This window comes from Nyctibius grandis, chromosome 1 (genome assembly GCF_013368605.1).
Source record: "Nyctibius grandis isolate bNycGra1 chromosome 1, bNycGra1.pri, whole genome shotgun sequence".
Taxonomy (NCBI): domain Eukaryota; kingdom Metazoa; phylum Chordata; class Aves; order Nyctibiiformes; family Nyctibiidae; genus Nyctibius; species Nyctibius grandis.
Genome location: NC_090658.1, coordinates 37582738 through 37606357, shown reverse-complemented (window position 1 = coordinate 37606357; position 23620 = coordinate 37582738). Strand labels below are relative to the sequence as shown.

The 23620-nt window shown below is 41.7% G+C and overlaps 1 protein-coding gene across 1 annotated transcript in view; it reads left to right on the top strand.

The window, feature by feature from the left end:
• The window catches only part of LOC137671286 (visual pigment-like receptor peropsin), a 29126-nt gene extending 9971 nt beyond the window's left edge, over positions 1-19155 (top strand). The window contains 5 exon segments of the mRNA XM_068414745.1: positions 12745-12789; positions 12791-12845; positions 14776-14880; positions 17843-18066; positions 18718-19155. Of these exon segments, the coding sequence (XP_068270846.1) occupies positions 12745-12789; positions 12791-12845; positions 14776-14880; positions 17843-18066; positions 18718-19155 (867 nt within the window).
• The last annotated feature ends 4465 nt before the right edge of the window (positions 19156-23620 follow it).

Genomic DNA, 23620 nt, shown 5'->3' with positions numbered 1-23620 from the left:
TGTGGCAAGGTATAAGTAAGATCACGATGAAGGAAAATGGAGAGAGAAATAATCCTCTTCTCTTGGTGGGGTTTTTTTTTTGTGGTTTTGGTGATTTGGTTTGTTTTCAGGAGGAAGTTGAGCTACTATATAACATAGGTGAAAGCACTTTTACAGCTCATGTCACCTCCCCTTCAACACAAAGGCTTAGTTTACCCAGAGAGGAAGACTACCCACAGAAGACTCTGATTAACCAGGGAGCTGTAGCTTGATCTAAAAAATGTTTGTTTTCTTGCTCAAAATGTATGTCTATAGCTATCTGGCAGAAAAGGATTTATCAAAATGAAGCTAATTATTTCCTCTGCAAAATCCCACTATTTCAGAACAGCTACAATTGCAATCTAAGGTCTGTTGAGGAGAAACTTCCAGGACATGTCTTTAATTTTTTTTTATTAATGGAAACCTTTGAAGTCATCAGATAAACAAAGCCATACCTGCAAAGTGTAAAATTCATACCCACACTCAGAATTAAACAGACTCCCATTTTACCGTGTGTTTAAAGGAGGGTTGGAGCTGTGATTAAGAAAGGAGAGGTAAAATCTGGATGTCCGGGTTCAGTTCCAGCTTTGCTGCAGACTTGCTAGGTAAAGACAGGGTGAGCTGTTCCGTGTGAAATCCTGAACCGAGATCTGTGGCATAACTTAACATTTACAACCCAGCTGGTTGAAAGAGGTGACTTTAAATGACCCTTCTGCATCCCCAGTCCAAGCTCTTCCACAGTCTGAGAAGCCTCTGACATTTTTTGTATAGTTTAGAGCCCCATCTGTATTATGGCTCCTTTTTAGGGCTGTAAAAAACAGCAGACAGAGGAATCAATACGTCATGGCACACTGTGTCTGTACCTCTTGATTTGCATGGGAGTCTTCTGTCAGCAGCCTTACAGCTTTCTTCCACGATGCCTCTGCCTAAGAGTCCCTCTTTGGCAGACTTTGAGCTATGTAGAGTCTCGTTATGAAGACCTGGCTTTTTTTTTTTTAGATGTAAAAAGACGGTGATGGAGTTGTCCTTAAACTTAATGTGATGGAGATTGCTTAATCTTGCTATGCTTGAACTGCCTTTACAAGGAGAGAAGCTGTCCATAACATTTTTGAGGTACCCAGATAGTTTATTGGTCAGGATGTGTTAAGTAATTTTAATTGGATCTCCTGGTTTTAAACAGCATTCATTTGTAAATATGGATATCAAGCAAAGGTTTAAGGAATTGGGATCCAAAGATTTTGTTCAGGACATTAATAATGCATTGGCTTTTCTAAACACTCTGATATGCAAAATATTTATGCTTTGGTAATCCTCTGTAGGCTCTAAAAGTTAATATTTATCAAATTTTCAAATAGGAACTGACACTGTATTAATACTAACTAAAAATTCATGGTAACCTGGAAAAGTAAATTTGTACTCTGAATGAATAATTTGAATTGGTTGTGACTTGTTGAATGGTTGAGCTGGTTGTGACTTTTTGAGTGAAAATCAGGATATATTTGACAACAGGTAGGATTCCTGTTTCCATTAGGTTTTTTTTCTGTGTTGGGGGGTCTCAAAAACACGTTTAAACCCTAGGATCCATCATCTTGATTATTAAGCCTGACAAAACAGAAGCCAGTGATGGAAAAGTAACTTATGGAAGTAGTGTCGCCATTTTTAGGAATAACGTTGTGCACAAATAGCAGGAAGCTTCTGTGCGTAAAAAAAGATGTGAACATTTCTGTGTACATGTGGACAGCCATCACAAAGGTCATTCTAAAAACGTACAGTGTTGAACAGCAGTAGGGTTTTGATTGCTTATTTTTTTTATATTTGTAAAACATAATTCACTCGTAGACCAACTAGAATTGGGTCTCACATCTGGAATATGAAGAGTGAGGAGCTCGATGCCAAGAAGGTAAAGCCCATGCTTTCTGTCACAGCTCTACGAAGTTGGTGTCTCTTGCTCCCCTCACCACATCCCTGCAAGTAGCTGGGATGACAATTTGGACTGTTGCACACATGAACACGGCACTTTCCTCAGTGTGGCCCATGTGTTTTCCCTGACTTGGTTCGTTTTGCTGAGTCCAAAGAACAGCCTTACTTGGCTTTCTGTCGTCCGTTTCGTTTGATCGGTCAGCTTCTGCTGTCAGGTATGATTAGGGAAACTTTATTTTCCCAAGCTAGCCTGTCATTTCTATTTATGAAGAAATTTAATGAGCTCACCTCACTTAATCCGCCTAACTATTTTCCTTTCCTCTGACTTGGGCCTCCTCCTGTGCCCTCAGGTAATATTTTTCAAAATTAAGGTTCACCATACTTGACTGCCCCAGTTAGACAGGGTGGGGAGAAGACAAACAGATACTACTTCTCTTTCAAAACAGGCTAGTCTGTGGAAATTCCCTGTAAAAAAAGATGCATCTCCAGCTAAAAGGACCATCTCGTTGCATACCTGCTGAATGGGACAGATATGTGTATTCCTGCTCTCCTCCTCTGTATGGAAGAAACACCACTATTCTTCCCCATGCCAAGCATTATTTTTCTTTTTGGAGGTCTAACAGAGCTCTCCTCTCAGGAATAAGGTTGCATAGTGTGTCTGTATCCAAATGCTGCCTCCACTGAATGCTACGTACAGATACAGTTTGGGTACATATACAAAAGGTGGCTTTCGGACTCTGCTTTCACTTCTTGTTTATCCTTTCTCTGCTCTGCTACTGTGTCTTAGTCCTCCTCTGGACAGAGGGAGGACAATCAGTCTCTAGTACATTTGTTTTTTTGCCTCTGGTAATATAATCACTAAGTGAACTAGTTCATATAGTAAAGTTCAGGTCAGGGAATGTAAGCCAGTGACCAAGAGCCATCTGTTCCGCTATTGATCGTATTTCTAGTGAAGAGCTACCTCAGGGTGTATTTTTGTCCTTCCCATATGTTTTTGTATTTGTATATTCTGCTGAATTAGAAGTGCAAATGTTCTTACATGTAGGAAGTAGACAAATGTTAATTCTCTGCAGGTGAACACCACAGTTTCTTCTAAACCTTATTAATCAACCAACAGAAAGTTTTTCTTGTGTCTGTTAATTATGTGGTGAATACAAGAAGCAGGTTTCAGGAAGCCTCTAAATACAAGGGAAGGATTATACCTATCTGATCCCCATAGGTGCATTGCAGTCATGTCAGAAACCAAGGATGGACTGTGGGGTGTCTTAGAATTTGAAATCCTTCATAATCCTGGTACTTCAGTTTGAACTTGTTTCCACTAATTCACTCTTCTAATTTCTTTTTTTTTTTTTGAGAATATGGTTTGGTTACTTTGACATTAATTTTATAAATTTTATAAATACTTAAGAATTTTACTACGAGGGTCAAGAAAATTGATTACTCTAGTCATGTGCTCACTCTGTTGGTATAAGCTTCTTCACCGCCACCGACCTGCTGACTGACACTATTATCGCAGATGCGCTCACCTCGCTATCAGCCTGGGTATCCCTGGTCCATCTGGCCAGCCAGACGGTGCCAGAGCATCCTCAGCAGATCTGGCTCTGCACAGAAACTGCCTCAGGAGGAACCAAGAAAAAAAAACCACGTTCAGCTTTGAGGTGTTAGTGAGCACCTCAGTAGCCTGCCTGACAGGATTCAGCCCCACCGCCTCTGTCCCTGCAGCCTGCCCTCACCATCCCTCCACCAAGGGCCAGCCTGGAAGGACCTGCCTTCACCCTCTTTTGCTGAAGCTGCTTTTGTCTTGTGCAGAATAATAAAACCACCGAGGGGAGCAGGAGAGAGAGAGAGAGCAATGACTGTCTCACCCTGTGGCTGGGTTTACTACATATCAGTGAGGAAACCTCGTTTGAATCCTGCACTGCTTAATGCTTTGATGCTTTATACAGCACTTCTGTATTTCTGTCTGGCATACTCTGGACAGAAACAACTGGCCAGGTAGTCAGCAGCAGTAAGCCCCACATTGCATGCATGTGTTGTTTTACTCTGTTACCCCTAATTCGTTTGTGCACAGTTTGCCTGGCAGCACCAGACCTGTGAAATATGTGCATCCTGAAAGGTGTGGCCACAAAGTCAAACGTTTTCTAGAAGTGCCAGACTTAGTGTGCGTGCTTTGAGGAGTACGTGACCCATGGAAATGTCCGGGATTTCTTGCACTTTAGCAGACTCTTCCAAATTGTGGTGGTGTAGCTGATCAAGTTGCCAGCTGAAATCCCAGGTAAATGGGGATCTCTCAGAAAAGCTAGATTAGATGTGCAATAGCCCTGCCTTAACAATGCTGCTGTTGGAAAAGGAGGGTTCTCCTCCTTCCAGTGGGTGTCTGACCACTCACGTAGGGAGTTTCTATTTGTTTGCTCTATGGACAGAGGAGCATGCCCATACAATGAATAGTCTTGGGGCTTATGTTCCCAGGCAGGGGATGGGGAAAAGTGAACCCAGCTCTCCCGCACCCTCCAAGGGGGAAGAGGGAGAACGGATTAGCAATCCCTCTGCTTTTCACAGTGACGCTGCTTAATTTTTGAAGTCTTGCACAGTTAAGGGAAGAACATGATTATGAATACCAAGGAATTCCAATCTTTTGCGGCCTGGAGTAAGGCATTAAAAATTAAAAGGGAGGTGAGATATGCCCCTCACCTTGTTCTGTTGGCTAGTTTAGGAGCCTCATTTGATCACCAGCTTTTGCCACGTCCAATCTAGGAGCCAATCTAGGAGCCACCCTCCCTCCCAGCTAGCTACGGGGAGATATAGTGATGGTTGCTGTAGCTGTCCTTGCCCACATCTGAGAGTACTTGAATGTTCTTCCATGTTTTTCCTCCTCATTCTCCCTGTGGGGAACAGTCTGTGAACACCTCAAGTTCACTAGTACTCGTGCGCAGCGGAGCCAGAACACGAGCTGCAGAAGTACCTTCCTCCTCAGCACGGCTTTCTGCAGCAGGCTAACTTTGGCAGAAGTTTCCCACCCAAAGACTGAGCCAGCTCAACCTTGCTTGGTATGAAAAAATCTTGCAGTATCACTGTATATCCCAGTGTCCAAGCACGTAGCTCTAAGATTGAGGCTGGACCATAAGAAACCAGATTTTTTTCTCAAATTGTAATAGCGCAGGAATGTTTGTTAGTTGAAAAATGTTCAGCTATCAGATGTTAAAAGAAATTAAACCAAATGTAAAGAGGGAGTGAAAAATAGTTATTGACTGTCCTAGCACAGTACTGTGGTGTGATATTGCTGGGATTTTACTTATATATAGCTTATCATTCCTGACATTTCAGTAAGATGAAAATAACCCAAAGTCAAATCATGGAACTGGCACTAAGAGCATTAACAGATAAAACAGGTGTTGAAGGTGTGAAGAAAAGCTGTGTAACATTAGCTCTGTATTCAGCTCACCTTAGCACACTGATTCACTGTGAAAGGTAGGATGTGGAGAATGATCTATAAAGCAAATTCAAAAAAAGAGTGTCCTTTACTTTGCCTGTGCTGTGCTACAAAACTCTTCCTCTCCCAGATAGGTTTTTCTGAAGAAAATTTATTTCTCAAATATGAACACTAGAACGTATTCTCATTCTTGTTTCCTTGCATAACTGAGATTTAGATACTGAAAAAAAAAGTTGCAGAGATATTAGGCTTTCCTATTTCTTTGTTTCTGGTCTGTCTTAATATAATCTGAAGAGTGTGCACATTGCAGTCAAAGAGGTAAAAGCAACTCATGGAGATATCTGTGAGCTAAATTTTAATGATAAAAATACTTCATCTGCAGGGAAGGGGGGAAAAACTGTGCCTTTGCACAAACAGAATCATTAGCAACACAGAAGATAATTTCAGTGTAACTAATGTGACCGCAGGGAAATTACGCCAGTTTCCACTAGCTATGAATTCTCTCTCATTTTCCTGTAAATTATTACTTCTGCAGACAATTGCAACAAATTAGGGAAGTTATATATTTGGTACTTGAAAAATTATGAATGCTCAAACTATGTTTCCTTGTTCAACAAGTCTGACGTAGCCCCTCCTGTGCCACCCAAGCACTGCATCAAACCACACACTGCTGCCTGGAAAGGGCATTCATTGCCTGGTAGTGCTCCTACAGAACTAGGAATTTCTAAAACCTAAACTTTGATTCCTCCACTAGCTTTTCCTCTCAGAGGGCTTTAAAACATCCTTTTCTTGTTTCCTTGTGTGGAAAATAGTAGCCTCCCTCATTCTCCTGTGCTGATGTGTGTTTCTAAGAGATTAAATGTCTTCTCTCAAAAAAATGCTGTCTATCACCTACCTTCATTGTTCAAGATCTTCTCACACGGGGCTGAACAATTCTTATTCTTCTGGCTCCTCCCTGTGTGCCGCATCTTCTCACTGACTTTTAAGCAGAATTTCTTCTGAAGCTTAAAAATCACTCTGATAATATCTGTAAGTATCTTAAATAGTCCTACCTCACATTTACTCATTTTCTATTCCACAAATATATATTCCGTTAAGTCAGTACACCGCTAGTGTGTAGGAAGCAATTTGGGTCGTGACCTTGATCCTGTGCTGACTGAATCAATGACAAGATGACTGTTGCTTGCAATGAGCTGTATATGACATGACATCCAGTATTCCCACACCACTGTCCCCGCAGAAGGGATGACGTTGTACCTGATGTCTTTCCAGATAGCTCTTTAAGTCCAAGAATAACCTGTATCTTTTACACTTCCTTCCAGGGTCTCCCTGGGCTGCTAGGACTCCCTAGCAATGCATGTGACTCTCCTGTTAGGAGCTGTCAGGTCCAGCTTATACACAGTTGTGATGTGAAGACCCTTACAGCCCATACCCATTTTAGGACTACAAGCATTTTCTTGGGATAAATCATTTATCTTCTGTTTCTCTGGTTATTTTGGTACAGGATCCAGAGGAGCCAAGAGTATCAACCTAAAAGGAGATCTCCTAGGAGCCATGCAGCTTTTTCAGGCTTTCAGGGACGTAGCATGTTCTTGTCTCGGCCACTTAATGGCTGAGCTGGTACCATCACTCACCTGACCTGCCTTGTGCCTAGGAGCTTTACGAGTAAAAGAATATGTTCACTGGTAGGCATTCAGCCAACAAGCAGAGATTACCTTTTATTAACCTGATGGTGACTATGTAAGCAGATTCCTTCTTGCTGGGAAACAGCACGCACGATTGTACTTCAGAGAACACAGAGGGTCACTTGTAGTCTGTGGGCTGTCCTGGCAGAGCCTGTGAACAGTCTATGGGACCTCTACTTCCCTTGAGACCTGTGTAAGCCTCCAGAAACATTTGCTATGATACTCTGAAAAGGCAAAGATAGTACGTGTTTACTTTGAAAATAAAAGCATGACTTTAATCTGATGTTAATGGATCTCAGTTATGGGAGTAGGATCACCACAGGCCACAAAGCCAAGCCTTGCTTTCTGTGGAAATGTAAGGATGAGATGGGTGACTCATGAGGCTGTTTTTTTCTTTTATCTGTCTGTGGTTTTTTTGTTTATATTAATAGTGCTGCTAGCAATGAACAAGTAGGCTCTTCACTGAAGTGGAGAGGAGTTTTGGCTCAGGCTCACTGAAGAGTTTTATACAGTGTAGCATGGATGTTCCCAGAGAGCAATGCTAGAGTTTCCCATCTAGTGCTTCTTAATTTCCCTGTATAGTAGTTCACAGAAAAACAATGGCAATACAGCATTTAACCTGAAGATGGGAATCTTTCCACTGTATCTGGATCATTGGGTGGTATGAGCTACACGCTTGGTTGCTTCCTGCCCATTCATTCTTCATGGGTGGACAGGAGAGACATAAAACCTGCCATGGTCCCACGGCATCAACCCAGAGCTAGAAAGCAGGTGCTTCCAAGCACGTGGAGTTGGGGTACTTGAAGTAAGATATAATCTGATGAGGCTATGTAAGGAAATTCTGAGAGAAATTTCTATCTATTTGTTAAATGATGTGCACTTGGTGGGGTTGTTACATTCACAACCAGGCTCATTGATCGGGGCATGTACTACTACGAGTATAAATTGTGGCCTGAGAGGGCTACAACTCTAATAGCTAAAAGTCAGCCCAAAGTAAGTATATGTTGAATCTCATTTGATTAACCCAGTATATAAACCTAAAACAACTACAAGCAAACAAGTAGATTTCTTCTGGATTCCCTAACATTACTAAAGCCAAAATGTACATTAAAGTATATAGTATAGTTAGTATAATTACATATCTGTACAAATAATTGTATAGCCTAAATATTGCATTCATATTTTTCCTATCTTTAAAAAATATGTCATCACAGAAAGGTTTAATCACTTGGTGAATGAAAAATACTGAGTGTCTGATGCACTCACTTAATGGTCTAAACTATCTAATCCTGTAGCATATCAGTTCTCATTGTTTATTAGCAAATGAAGTGCGTTTGTGTCATGGCTATAATGGCTTGGGTTAATGCAGTCACCTCTAAGAAGAGCTACCCTTGAAGCCTGCTGAGACATTTTAAAAGGCAGAATGCAACCATAGCACAGCAATATCACATGAGCAAAAGATGTTGTGGGAACTGTGGTAAATGATAAGTCTTTTTCACTTCCTGTATTATAGTAAATCGTAAAGAAACAATTTGAGTGCTTTAGGAACACTGTGCATGGGGAGTTTTAAGTAGTCTCCTGTGAAGACTGATTTTGATTACGAACCTTGGTAGTTCTTCCATTTGACAGAAGAGTTCCTATAGTCTGGTTGACACATTATTGATATATTGGAGGGATGGGAGAGTGATGATGTCATTAGACTCAAGTGGAATATTTTCTCACTTACTACAAACTTTAAGAACTTGTTAAATTTTAAAACATACCCTATTCAAAGATACCTACAGTTGTTTTCCCAAATGTATTTCTTAAAGATTGATTTAGGTGTTTTTTTGTCTCTTGAGGTTGAAGGAGGTTTCTTGCCATTAGCTATTTATATTATTATGGAATAATCTGATCTGTATTCAAAAAAATATTCTGAGAGAGCTTATTGAGATGATTTTAAATATATGCAATGGAAAAATAATCCCTGTTTAAAATTTGTGTTTTTCTTTACATATCCATTATCTCATATTTAATAGAAGAGAAAGGCAGGACATTGTGGTTCTGAAGGGAAACAAATGGACTTCAAAATTGCAACAAATTTCACCAGTTGGCCAGAGGAGGGAGCGATGCAGCCTTTCTGGCTGGCAGATCTATGTTTCAGCCTCAATTGAAACGTAATAGCTATTTTGGCAATCTGCTTTTGTGCCATTAAACCTTGATTAATCCAATAATAAGAACAATAGGTGATATTTTACTCTGTCTGCTTTAAATGAAGACAACCCTTACAGATTCAGTAAGGATGCATAAGTATTAAAGGTAGTAAAAGCGGGGCACACTCAAGCTCATAGCTAAAAATTTGATAGTGCACTGGGGATTCCTGACTCTCCCTGGGTTGAAGCAAGCTTAAGAAACAAATTTGCATGCAGTGAGGTTTAAAATCAGACACAAGTACAAAGCAGAAAAAACACAGCCTTTTCTTCAGTTGTGGCTTAGCTTCCAGGCAACATAAAGATAATGAGCAAGTTCTGTGAGTATCTGTATAGCTGAGGGAGTAATATTGGTGTAGCACTGAGGAAAGCTTTTAAAACTGCTAATCTACTCCTGTTTCTTAATGGGTAAAAAGGAAAGCTGGTGGATCAAAATTACCATATAATCAACTTTGTGTTTATGTCAGGATTCACTATTGCCTATTAATACTGCTGCTATTTGATCATAATTAGTAATAAGAAGGACAAAATTGCATCACACAAAAATAAAGGAACTATTATGACTGTGGAAGGAAGGAGATGGCTGGGGGGTAGGTGGGGAATGGGAAGAGCATCAATCTTCTAAAGTAATTAAATGATATCTACTATTCTGGTATTTCCTTGGCTGTCATTCCATATATCTTTAAAGACGCAGAAAACTGAGAATGTCATATATTTTTGTTACCTACATATATTAATATCTCTGCCTATAGAAATTGGGACTATGCTAAAGTGGTTTTTCTGTTGCTAACTGCCTTGGGTTCCAAGCAGTCTTTTTGGTTGCTACCTACAGTCAGTGTTGTCTGTTCAGGAGCAGAAAATGCAGCAGAGATCTTTCTTCCATATCCAATAGGTGTATGCTTGAAGTAGGTTGGCTACAGCTAGAGTAAGATCCCTTTTTCTTCTGAAGGCATATGTCTAAGTGGTACCAATATAAAAGTATTGCAGAATCCCTAACATTCTGTGATTCATGTGTGATTCTGTAATCAATAGGCTTGTGGAAACGTATGCATAGCTAGGCTCAAGAGCTAGCTTGTCGCCAATAAAGTTTGGCAGGGACAATACTGGTTTGAGGATCCTACTGCCAAAGCAGCCCTAACCCTGTTGGATGCTCTCTCATGTTTTAATGTTCTAGATGCCGTGGCCTCTGTATGGGCTGTTCTGCAGCTTAACAAACCACTTCATTTACCTCCTTTATTCGTTTCATCCCAGCACTCCTGTCATCCTCAGAGCTCCCTCTCCTCCTTGGCATTTCACCCTGTCACCTGTTCCTAAACCACACAGCCCTGTCTAGCACGGGGTAGTTAGCACAGCTGCCCTGGGAGACTGCTGCCACTTTAGCCACTTACTAGCCCTATGGCCCTGATCACATCTCTGACGACAGCCCCACACTAGCAGAAGCAACAATGTTTTGATGTGCTGAAATGGTGTTAATGAAATAATGTGAAAATGACACATGGCGCTGACGATGGCTCGGTTCTATGAACTATGTTGGTTTGGGTAAAGCTGCATTTTTTTTAGCAAGGCACCACTCCAAAGAAAACATTTTGGCTTGTTCTTTCTTAACGTGACAGTTTCATCTTTAAATGAGAAAAAGCAAGAGTGTATTTTTTAGACCCACTTTCCTCTCTTGTAAGTAAGTGTGCTCAAGGGCTGTTTGAACTGATCACTTCCGTATAATTGTCTCTGTTCTGACGTCAGGGAAGAGGGGGGGGGGGCGGGGTGTGGAAGAATAATGGTCACCTCTGCAGGTGATAAAACATACACTGATGTATTTCAGAAAAACTCAACGAGTTTCAGCATAGGAGGGCTAACTGATAAACACTAAGCAGCTTGTCCTACTACTTTAGTATTCAATCTTCTCATAGCTCTTTAGACTTAATTTCAAAGTGTTTCTTTGCATCATTGCTGAAATACTGCTTCCTTTCTAAGCTAATAACTAATGCAATTGCTTAAACTATGCAGCGTGATTTCTCAGTAGTCCTTGGCCACTCTGTTTTCTGCATTTATGAAGCATTTTTAGAGCAAATGGAGAAGTGGCAGCTGTTGGCATCGATAAGGCTAATGAAACACAGAGCACATTTGCATATCCAGGTATTTCACTGATCTCCACAGCACACAGTGGGCCAAATTCAGCCAAGTGTAGCATCTAGCAAGTAGCTGAGACATCCAAGGAAGTCTGTTTTCTGGTGTAAATGTGGTTCCATTTATTCACCAAGCATGAGCTGACTGTAAGTGGAGCACAGGTGGATGTAGATTGTTGTAGCAGCAAATCTTGCACACATTTAGAGTGTGGTGGGTCTGTAAAAGTTGGCGTTAAGAAGTATATAGAGTCAATATAAGGGCATTGGTAGCAAGAAAAAACACCAGTTAAAGGATTGATGAAGCAGCCCTTTCCTAACCCTTCACCCAATTTAATTTATACATCTGCCATGGTCTCAGCTTTAAGCTTGGATTAAAGCCCCAGATTCAGCGCTGAAGATAAACTGAATTCCACAGTTGTGCCCATTCACAGAAAGACAGAGTTTATTCACATAGGATAATGATGTGCCTTCCTGCCAATAATTTTACCACTTGAATGCCAAGTTACAGTCCAGAGACACTTGCTTAATATTCCTGCTTCACTTGGTGTAAAACTGACACGTCCAAGAGCTCATCTGCTCTGGCCAGTTTGGTATATCATTGCAAGATTTCAAAAAAGGACTGCCTTCAGCGTTTTGCCTGGATCATTTCCCAGGCAGGTAGTGGTCCCTAGCAGATGGCTACCTGCATCTCCACTACAGTCAGCAGCAACCTTCCTTCCTATACCCATAAGGAAAGCTCGAGAGTTGTAACCATCCTGTGCATATTTCGCTGAGACACTGCCATCAGTGGGAGCCTACACAGCCATATGGCTCTGCCTGTGTTGGTCAGAGGTGGTGAGGATCAGGGCTTTATAAATAGCAGGCAATCAGTAGCACTAACACAGACTCAGTCTATTTGGAACGATTTAGCCTTTTGGATGGTTTCATTTAACTTGTTAAAAAGCTTTTCTCACTGGCCAAGCCCTTTACCTCCTATGTTCTTCTTTCTTTGGCCTACATGTCATGGGTTCAGTATGCACATTTGTCTGCCTAAGCAGGGCAGCTGCATCCAGTGCATTTTTGCCTATTCAGGGTCTTTTCTTCTTTTCAGTTCACCTTTTCTCCTTCATTTGGCAAGTCCATTTTGGGGAAGTATAGATGTAAGGGTGTGTTTGCTTGTTTATTTTATGTACATGACAGAGCACTTATATAATTTTTGAATATTTAGTTGCTCACCTGATCCTATAGAAGATAACTGCACCTGACATTTTATATTTCCTTGCTAGCTGGGTTTCTGGAAAAACTTTTGGAGAGCACTAACATGAAATGACAGGAGCAACCCCTGTGATTCTTTTTCCCTTCAGCTCTCTGCAGTAAAATACATCCTGCTTTCTTTTTAGATTGATGGCTTCCTGACACTTCTCTTTGGTCTGGCCAGCATTAATCACCCTTACAGTAATCAGTGTGACTCGCTACATCAAAGGCTGCCATCCTGAGAGAGGTAAGGAATAAGGCAGGTCTAGTTCTGCCTTCACTGACCTAGTTCAAATCTGTATTTCTTTCAGATCACAGGCTATATCAAATACAAATTAGGTTCATTGGAAACCAGTCATTTACCTTACAAACATGTTTGCATAGAATCCTTCAGGGTTAACCCCAATAAGAGCCAACTTATAACTAGTACACTTTGGTCACCATGGGTTAAATTCACCCTTGTGCCAAAGATACCACAGGTCCTGCTGACCCTCTGTATTCTTCAAAATGCAACTTAAATGACTCCTAAGTCATGATGCATACGTCGTTGTCTGGAACTCACTGTAAGCAACGAATTCCATCTTCTATGAGATGACGTATGGGAAGTTTCCAGCTGTTAATAAGATCCTTGGTTAGGAAGGCTGCCCTACATACAAACATTTTCACTCTTCAGGGTGTTTTTCCAGGGTTTGCACACAGCTGCCATCATGGACTGCTTTAGACAGCACTGGGAACATTCAGTCTGCACATCTTGCCTCCAGCTTTTGTAGCATGGCGCAGCCTGCCATCCCCACATGCCTCTCCAGCCTTCCCTTCATGGACAGTTTCACACCACAGGAGATGAAAATTACTCCCACTGTCCCCAGAACTGACTATGACCTGACTCTGGCCAGATGGTCACTGTCTCCTGCCTGTCTCCCAGGTCTGCAAAGCATCATCACCACAGTCACACACACACGCTTCTTCCTTCTCTGTTGCCCTGTTGATCTGTAACCTGAATATCTCAAACAACCACTGTTCATTACTCTCTTCAATGCTAGAAACCTTTTACTAAACACGCTCTGGTTTGGTTTTTTTCTAATTTAATTTATTTATTAACCTTTGATATAAATGCCTCTGTAAAGGCATATGAGTGTCCCACTGAACAATCTGGTCTGAAATCTTTTACATTTTTCCTGCCCTGTGAAGCCCTCATCAGCAAGCCTATATAGACATGCCGACATCTACCCCCTTCCCTCTATGCCTCCTTGCATCACCACACTCACCCCATACACTCTATTTCACAGGATCAGTAGAAACTTTTCGTTACCATTCATGCTGGACCTCCTGCCTGCTGAAAACTTTGGTTTCCACTGGGAGCCTTATGTAATCTCTCCTCTTTACACCTACACCTTCCATAAATTCTCCCTAGTCTTCCTTTCACCCATCAGTAGATAATGTATCATCAATTTTTCACGCCTTTGTTATGACTGGCTTCTACATCTTATATTCATTGCATATTATGAAGCCATATTTAAAACCCACGTTTCTCTTTTGCAAAGCTGTATCGCATGTTCATCTGAGGGTGTGCATAATTTATGTTTGCCTCTTGAGGAAATCTGAGCAAGGACCCGGTATAACTTTACAGAAGTGTTGAGGAACAGAGATTGGTGGATGCATAAATATTTCCCACGTAAACAAAGAAATAACCACAATGTACGGCAACAGCAGGACAGATTAAATAATTTGTATTGAATGGCTAATGTAGTTTGAGCACCTAATGTATTTTCTCCATTTTAACAGGGAAAACCTTGAAGTGAATAAGAAAATACTCTGAATTTAGACTTATCTTGTTTGTTTCTATGTAAAAGTCAACATACAATTAACTGTTTCCTGCTTTTTACAAAATTGCAAAACATTAAGTCCAGCATAGAATGTGCTAATTCTGCAGTGCTCAACAAACACATTGTCTCCTGCTTAAAAGCCATTTATTTCCACTGCTCACAAATGGTCCGGAACACAAGCCTGACAGATGTTTCCAAATTTAAGCTTTTCTTACGAATATGCTTTTTTTGGTCTTAATATTTTTAAAATATCTGTATTTTCCTTATTAGCTGTTGGTATAGGAGTGCATTTAGATTTCAGAGGTATGTTTGCCCTTCTAGATATTCTTTTCTGACTAAATCATGCCATTGCAGGTCACTGCATCAGCAACAGCAGTATGACGGTGGCTCTGGTTCTCATTTGGATAGCAGCTTTCTTCTGGTCAGCAGCTCCACTACTTGGCTGGGGCAGTTATACAGGTAACAGGTATCTTTCAGTTGTACTTATTTAGCACCTGTACACTTACCTTTCTTTCTTGCTGTTTGTGATAAACCAGACCGATTATCAGTGGAACTGAGAAAAATCATTCATCATGCATGAAGTGCGCTCAGAGTGTTGCCTGCTTTGGTATCAGCTATAAAGAGAATTTTTTTTTAAGATATCCCAGGAAAGACTTGGACCAAGTGCATATTACCTATGAAAAAAAGAGAGTCCAGAAATATTTGGCATGGTTAAGCAATGAGATAAAGGAAACTATCAAAAGCCATCCTTCAAAAACTGTCAAGATTAGGAAGCTAGAAAAGAACACAAGTTCCAGCAAGTTAAACTTGAAACTATAAGACAAGCCAGAAAGATCTGGTGAAACAGGTTGCTGAAAATATGAAAACTAACATACCAGAAGAAGAAAAAGATATCAGAGAGTTTGTCAGTCCAAGAAGTGATTAGAGTGCAAGATAAGGCCATAGCAAAAAAGAAGGGGGGAAAAAGGGAAAAATTTTGAATAGTGAACACTGCAGTGATTGAATAGCTAAGGGATATTCCCACACCAGAAAATTTCTTCATGGGGAAAAGTTGGAGAAATTGTCTCACATTAAGTCTCTCAAAATTCAACAAAACAAATCTCTAGGAACAAATGGTAATGATAAAGGAGTCCTACCAACTGAAGTCATATGACTGAAATTGTCCAGCAGTTATCTGCCTGGATCTTGTAGGCATCTGCATCCTTTGAGAAGTCACAAAATCTATGAAGACTTACTAAAGCATCTATGTGAATATATCCTCTTACTTCTTATTAAATACACAAGCTTTGAGGTACCTCTGGACCCTTGAAGTATGGGTGTGAGAAAAGCATCCATTTCTATGATTGGTTAAATCTTCTGTCCTTCCCAAACCAAACTGTTACCAGGATATTAGGCTCAGTGGATCTTTTGTTCGAGACAATCCCGAACTGTTTATTACTGTTCTAATTTTATGTCATGTTTTTGCATTCTGGATATGTCATAGACTTCTGAGGTTTGGACTAGTCATTTTCTGTGTATCTTCTGGTGACCTGTGTTTTCTTTTTACATTAATCTTATTAGATCTTCATTTGTAGAAGGATTTCTGATGTCCCTTTTTGGCCTTGAAGTGGAGCCAGGGACTTCTTGGACATCACTGCCTTGTCAGGGCATCCAAGTGGCCCCATGGATCCTGTTTGTACTTTGAATTCAATTCCTTGACAGTGGTCTTCAAGGCCACTTCTAGAAGCACTTTTCCCTACTGAGAATCACAGTGGTTTCATGTTCTTGGGCTATCTGACTCTAAACACATTTCCATTGAGAACACTTGTGGAGATGTGGGAGCCCAGCAATGGCGGGGCAGGCAGTGGGTGCCCTCAGACCACAGTGCATTACACCTGGCTGCCTCCGACCTCTCACTTCTACACAGCAGCTACAGCGGTCCCCAGGACCCCACTGATTTTTGGAAATGCCACTTGCCAGTGTCCTGCAGAGGTGGGAAACACGGCTCTGAATTCTGACTCACAGAAAATCTGCAAGATTTTCTTTTCATGTCATCTGGAGGCTGCTTTCATTTTTCAGTCAAAAGTTTTCACAAACCAGAAACCTGGAATTAAGCCAGATTTTATGGTTATCTTTTTGAATCTTGAGGCCTACCAATGAAAAAGGCAAAGGAGACAAAAATCTGTTTCTATAACTGAACATATCCAGACAGCAACGCCTAGAGCTTTTTTGGTGATAAAAATAACGAGCTTTTTTTGATGAGAATCATAAAAGAGATTTTAATCTTTTGCTCCTTTAATTCATCCTGTCTAAACCTCCTATCACCTGTGAGGAATTAAGGGATATTTTTTTTCTTCAGAATTATCACTGGATGTCAGGGAGAGATCTGTTGCTAAATCATGCAGGCTTCACCTGTATTATATCTCCAGGACTTGTTAATACTTGACTTACATAATTTTGGTTCATGCTTCATTCATTTGTAATTCAATTTGCTGCCATAACTGTCAGAAAAAAACAGCTTTTTCCACTTAAAAATAAAAATCAACAATTCACAATCTATAGAAAACCTCTAATGCTAGTGAATGCAAGTTTTCCATCAGGACACATTTGCAAACAACATCAGAGGGTCTAAAGAAGTCAACTGTTATTCATGAAAGTATTTAAGCAGAGACTGCACCTTATTCCCACTGTCTTTCCCTTAAGCACCTGATCAACTAGTGTCCTTTTGTAGATCCCACTAGCTGCAGATCCTGCAATCTGCCTGACTTCATTTTTAAGAGCCTGCAGCTCCTTTCTAGTTGCAGAACTGTATGCTTCCCATTTAGCAAAAGGTCTCATATCTTTATAAGGATTTATATATTTCATCTTCCCATAACCTTTATCATTAGCTGTATGAATTTGCTTTCATGGCTGTCGCTACAGTAAAAAATTTGTTGCCTTTTTGTTTCTATTAAAAAAAACCTCAATATTTTTATTTCCTGCTTTGCTATGTAAGTAGTGACTTTTTGTATTTGGCATATTGTCTCTTTACAATTGCTTGTTATTCTGTTACAGTGCTCATCTTAGGAAGTTACTATGCAGAAGATTATGACAAATAAGAGTAGATAATACTCAATAATATCAAACCTACTGAATGATTACCATTTTTTTTTTCTGGTAAAGTATCACATTTCCTATCCTGAAACAACAGTTTGTGCATTATGGATTTCCACTGGAAATCAAAACTGGATAGAATGATAATATGCATTAAAACTTGTTATGGTCTAGCTGGTCTTGAGAAATTGCTTATGTAGGAGATTATGTCACAGCTCATTAATCAGAAAGGTCAATCCATTCCTTAGTGCTTAAAAGAAGAAGAATACAGCATTTGAACTGATAAATTAATTGCTCAAAAGCAGATAAATGTTCTAAAAATGCTAACAAACATATTTTTGCTTTCCAGATCGCATGTATGGCACATGTGAGATAGACTGGGCAAAAGCCAACTTCTCCACAATCTACAAGTCCTACATTGTGTCCATTTTTATCTGCTGTTTCTTCCTACCTGTCACAGTCATGGTCTTCTCGTATGTGTCAATTATCAATACTGTCAAGCTAAGCCATGCATTAACAGGACTGGGTGATCCCACAGACAGACAGAGGAGAATGGAGCGGGATGTCACCAGGGTGAGTTTGGGTTTCATGTTGGATGGGATTCATCTCAATGAAATCTGTCTTTCCAAAAATTGGTCTCAACTAGAACAGAAGAGAACAAAACCAATCAATATCAGCCTCATTTCATTTCTCTATAATCTCTAGTGACAGAGTCTGAACTCAGTGAAGAATATGAGTTTTGTTTAAAACTTCTACCCTGTCAGTTGGCTAATATTGGTGCTACACCACATGTGAAAAATAATCTAAATGTAATTGGAGTGGGTTATACAGCACAAAAACTTGGTTTGGCATGTGCTCTTTCAGAAGTTACGTTACTTCTGAGCATACACAGAAGTTACAGTGGAGCTTTCAATTTACTTATAGTTGACTTAAGCCTACCCGAAACCTTCTGAATTCATATAAACATACAAGGGACTGTAGCCATTTTCATTCCATTAGATGAGGCATTGCTCAAGCACACCACCATGCCAAAATTCAATATATGGCTTCTAGGTCTGCCTGGCTCTGTCAAAGCAAGTCTTTTGCTTGCCTGTATTCTCCTGTGAGCCATGCCCTCAGGGCAATCTGAATGTTTCCCTTCCAGCCAAGTGTCCAGCCAGTGTATTGCTTCCCTGATGTAGTCTTCCAGAATAGATTTAAGACTATTCTTCTTCTGTCTTATAGGTTTCTATTGTCATTTGCACAGCCTTCATTATTGCATGGTCACCATATGCTGTAATTTCTATATGGTCTGCCTCTGGTCACCCTGTGCCCAATCTTACCAGCATCCTTGCCAGTTTGTTTGCTAAGTCTGCCAGCTTCTACAATCCCATTATCTACTTTGGAATGAGCTCCAAATTTCGGAGGGACATTTTCATCTTGTTCCATTGTGCCAAGGAAGTCAAGGACCCTGTGAAGCTCAAACGTTTCAAAAACCTCAAGCAAAAACAAGAGCCCCCTCAGAAAGAAGAGAAGTATGCAGGAGAAATGCATCCTGCACCAAGCCCTGATTCCGGGGTGGGAAGTCCAACCAACACCCCACCTCCAGCAAACAGGGAAGTGTATTTTGGTATTCTCGATACACCATCTAATAACCCTGATATTGAATGTGATAGGCTGTAAATTTTGGAGCCACTTAACACATGCACCCACTTTGTGTCCAGGAAGACCCTCTTCAGATCAGCCATTGAGTGATTTCCTAATTACCAGACCATCTGTTTCTTGGTATAGCACTGATGACTATACAACTCAAGCAAATCAGATGGTAAAGTGATATTTTCCTTCTGTGTAGGTACAAAATGTTACGAAGCCCATTACAATGTGGGCAGTACACCCAGTGCCAGAAACATTCAATTTTCATGTACATGCAGGAAAAGGAAGACTGACTTATGAAGAGCAGGCATTAGCTAGTAAAAATAACTAATATGTGCCTATCCAAATTTTATCAATTAGGAGATTACATTTCCAGATATGTTTTTTGCTCTTCAATAGTCCCAGCGATAGAGGACCATTTTAGCTCTGTGGTGCTGCACAGCCCAGGCTGTAGGAGAAGACGGGCCCTGCTGAGATTGCTGCGGAGCTGCTGCAGCTCCAACGGCTGCGAGCTGGTAGGCGAAGCCGTGGGCTCCCTGTGGGGCACCGAGATGTGCCCACCGTGGGGGTCCCAGGCCCTGTGCATGCATGGGTCTGTGTCTGATCGCCTGTGCCTGACTCTGTATGTGGCTATGCACATGCTAGGAGTTGTCAATCTTGGCATTTTCTAGTCACTGCAGTCTGAATAGTGGCTTCATACTTTTCCTCGTTGGTCTGCAGAATTATTTCCACCTTCCCTGACCTTCCCAGGGAGCAGGGCCTGGCTGTAGCATGCAGATTCAGGAAAGCTGGCCTTTAATTTTACTGATCTGTCTCCAAACTGGTTGTTTTTCTACCTGACTATTAAGGTGGAGCAAGAGATGTTGTACAGGCAATGAAACCAAAAATGACACTAAGGTTTTAAGAGTACTGATGAAGTGTGACATCCGTGCTATTCACAAAACAGAATCCAACACTTCGCTGCTGCTTCTAAAGAAAGTTTTTGTACCTGCCTATGGGTAAAAAATAACTTTTAGGTAAACGTAACTAAGTAGCAATTAAGGATAGTGACTTAAATAGCTAAACTATAGGCTTAAATCAGTAGCAAGACTATCAGATGTTATAATATCCAATTATTCCACCAAGTTTATTTTACAAAATCAAAGTGAGGAGGTATATCTTCATAGCTCCCCATCTTGGGAAATCAACTGCATACTCAAGAGACTTCTGTAAAAATGTCTCTGTATTAGCCATGGAAATTGTGGGTTCATTTAGGGACATTTGCAAGTTAAACAAGGGGGAAAAAAAAAAAAAAAGAAAAAACGACTTTTTGGAATCTCACTGTCTGGGTGTGCTAAAATGTAGTTGTTTTGCAAAAGTATGCTTTTCCAGATGTGTTTCTTGGGAAAGTTACAAAGAGAGCCTGCCTTCATTTCCCCCATTACTCTATTTGTTTTGAGAAAAATCACCTGTGTGTTGAAGTTAAAAACAAATAAACATTATAAGCAACAGTAGAGAACTGTGTTTTCTTTCATGGTCACAGATCTGAACTACAAGAGTATTCATTTTTGTGGAAAATTTTGAGATATGGGTGCTATTTCATTACCATAAATAATTAAAAGCAAATAAGTAAACAGTTTGCTTCCAGATAAAAGTGCACAGTGTAGCTGCAGAAATAGATGAAGTCATTTAGGGCAAAATCCTGTCACAGCTGATTGAAGCCAGGCTGGGCTAGCCAAAGCTAACGTGCAGTTTTGAAAGCTTCTAGGTGTAGCACAAAATCCACCTTGGTAACTCTGCTGGACTGAGCCTTCTCACTGCTGAGTGTGCTTGGGTTTTCCTCCAAAGAAAGAGGATGAAGAATGAAGTTCTTGGAGGTACCTGCAGCTATAGGTGTGCCAGACACCTGCCTGCAGAGCCTCCATGGCTATAGATGCCAGGCTTAGCTTTTAATACGTATTTCTGCTAATTTACAGACAACTAGGGAAAATTCTTGCCCTGCTGCATTGTAGCAATGGTGTTGATCTGCAGGATTCAGACTCTGACATAGAAAGATGTGAAAAGGGCAAGGGGGAAGGCAGAGCAATGAGGCCATTTTCAAGAGTGCCCCCAAACTCCATCTGAGATCTCTACTAGTTCAAGTACCATTGAGCATGTACAGTGAGGTTAGACTGGGGAAAGAGGAGGGAGTAGTAAAAATGAGCCAGAACAGGAGCAGAGCAGAGGAAAAATATAAGAGGGGGACAACCAGGGGACCAAGGGGCCAGGATCCAAAGGATGCATACATGTTGAAAGACAAATAGAAACAGCCAACACAGAAAAAGCCTTGACTGGACTGTGGCAGACCTCCCTCCTGCAAGGCCTATGGCTACAGTCCTTTGTGGATATTCGGTAATACCATGGGACTGCATAACTGTAGAGCAGAATATCTGGTTTTGCAGGTTACACAGGGGAAAAGAGGATGGATGCCTTTGCAGGCAGCAACCTGTGCTCCAGGTTCAGTAACAGCAGGAGCACATTTGTCACTGAAGTTAGGTTAAAAAGTTTCCAGCCCTAAAGCACCAGTGCCCTGTAGCTGCACCCATGGCACCAGCAAGTGGCTGAAGGCAGAAAAAAGGTCCAGGTAGAGGAATGCGCTTCAGCATTTCAAGTGTGTGAATCATCACAGATCAATTTGTAAAACACTTTGCCTGTGTGCTGCATTTCCTCCCCTTGTCTCTGGTCCCACACATGCCCAGACAAGGCTGGCCCCTACTGCTGCCTCCACAGATGGGCTCCTCTGCCTGCAGAGCCCACGCTGCCAGTCAGGGAGGAGCAAAGAGCTCGGGGACTTGAGACAGTCAGCAAGGATAGGCATGGTTTAGATATGCTGAAGGGGGGAGATGGGGGTTTATGTTTTTTACTTAGCAAGAATGAATTACAGTGCAAACAGCATGGAGAGTCCTGAAGTCAAATTACTCCTCCCCATAACCTTGCTGGTCTCCACAACCTTGGATTTTTTTTTTTTTTTCAGGGGATGAGTTTTAGCAGCAGAGAGGTGAGAAGGCTGTAGTCCTGACTGATATTCTGGTGACAAGGATGCTTTCCTGGGAAACTGCAGGTTTGAATGCTTTCCATCTGAGACGGTCTTACAAGGGAGGTCCCACTCACCTTGATGAATCACAGAATGTTAGGGATTGGAAGGGACCTCGAAAGATCATCTAGTCCAATCCCCCTGCCGGGGCAGGATTGCCTAGACCATATCACACAGGAACGCGTCCAGGCGGGTTTTGAATGTCTCCAGAGAAGGAGACTCCACAACCTCTCTGGGCAGCCTGTTCCAGTGTTCGGTCACCCTCACCGTAAAGAAGTTTTTCCTCATATTTAAGTGGAACCTCCTGTGTTCCAGCTTGCACCCATTGCCCCTTGTCCTGTCAAGGGATGTCACTGAGAAGAGCCTGGCTCCATCCTCATGACACTTGCCCTTTACATATTTATAAACATTAATGAGGTCACCCCTCAGTCTCCTCTTCTCCAAGCTAAAGAGACCCAGCTCCCTCAGCCTCTCCTCATAAGGGAGATGTTCCACTCCCTTAATCATCTTCGTGGCTCTGCGCTGGACTCTCTCTAGCAGTTCCCTGTCCTTCTTGAACTGAGGGGCCCAGAACTGGATACAATATTCCAGATGCGGCCTCACCAGGGCAGAGTAGAGGGGGAGGAGAACCTCTCTCGACCTGCTGACCACACCCCTTCTAATACACCCCAGGATGCCATTGGCCTTCTTGGCCACAAGGGCACACTGCTGGCTCATGGTCATCCTGTTGTCCACTAGGACCCCCAGGTCCCTTTCCCCTACGCTGGTCTCCAACAGGTCTGCCCCCAACTTGTACTGGTACATGGGGTTGTTCTTGCCCAGATGCAGGACTCTACACTTGCCCTTGTTATATTTCATTAAATTTCTCCCCGCCCAACTCTCCAGCCTGTCCAGGTCCCTCTGAATGGCTGCGCAGCCTTCCGGCGCGTCAGCCACTCCTCCCAGTTTTGTGTCATCAGCGAACTTGCTGACAGCGCACTCTAATCCCTCATCCAAGTCATTAATGAATATATTGAATAGAACTGGTCCCAGTACCGACCCTTGAGGGACTCCGCTAGACACAGACCTCCAACTGGACTCAGTCCCATTGACCACCGCTCTCTGGCTTCTTTCCTTCAGCCAGTTCACAATCCACCTCACTACCCGATCATCCAGACCACACTTCCTCAGTTTAGCTGCGAGGATGCTGTGGGAGACCGTGTCAAACGCTTTACTGAAATCGAGATAGACCACATCCACAGCTTTACCGCCATCTATCCATCTGGTAACATCCTCATAAAAGGCTATCAAGTTGGTTAAGCATGACTTCCCCTTGGTGAAGTCACGCTGAGTGCCCCTAATGATCCCCCTATCCTTGATGTGCCTAGAGACAGCACCAAGGACAAGTTGTTCCATCACCTTTCTGGGGATGGAGGTGAGGCTGACCGGTCTATAGTTACCCGG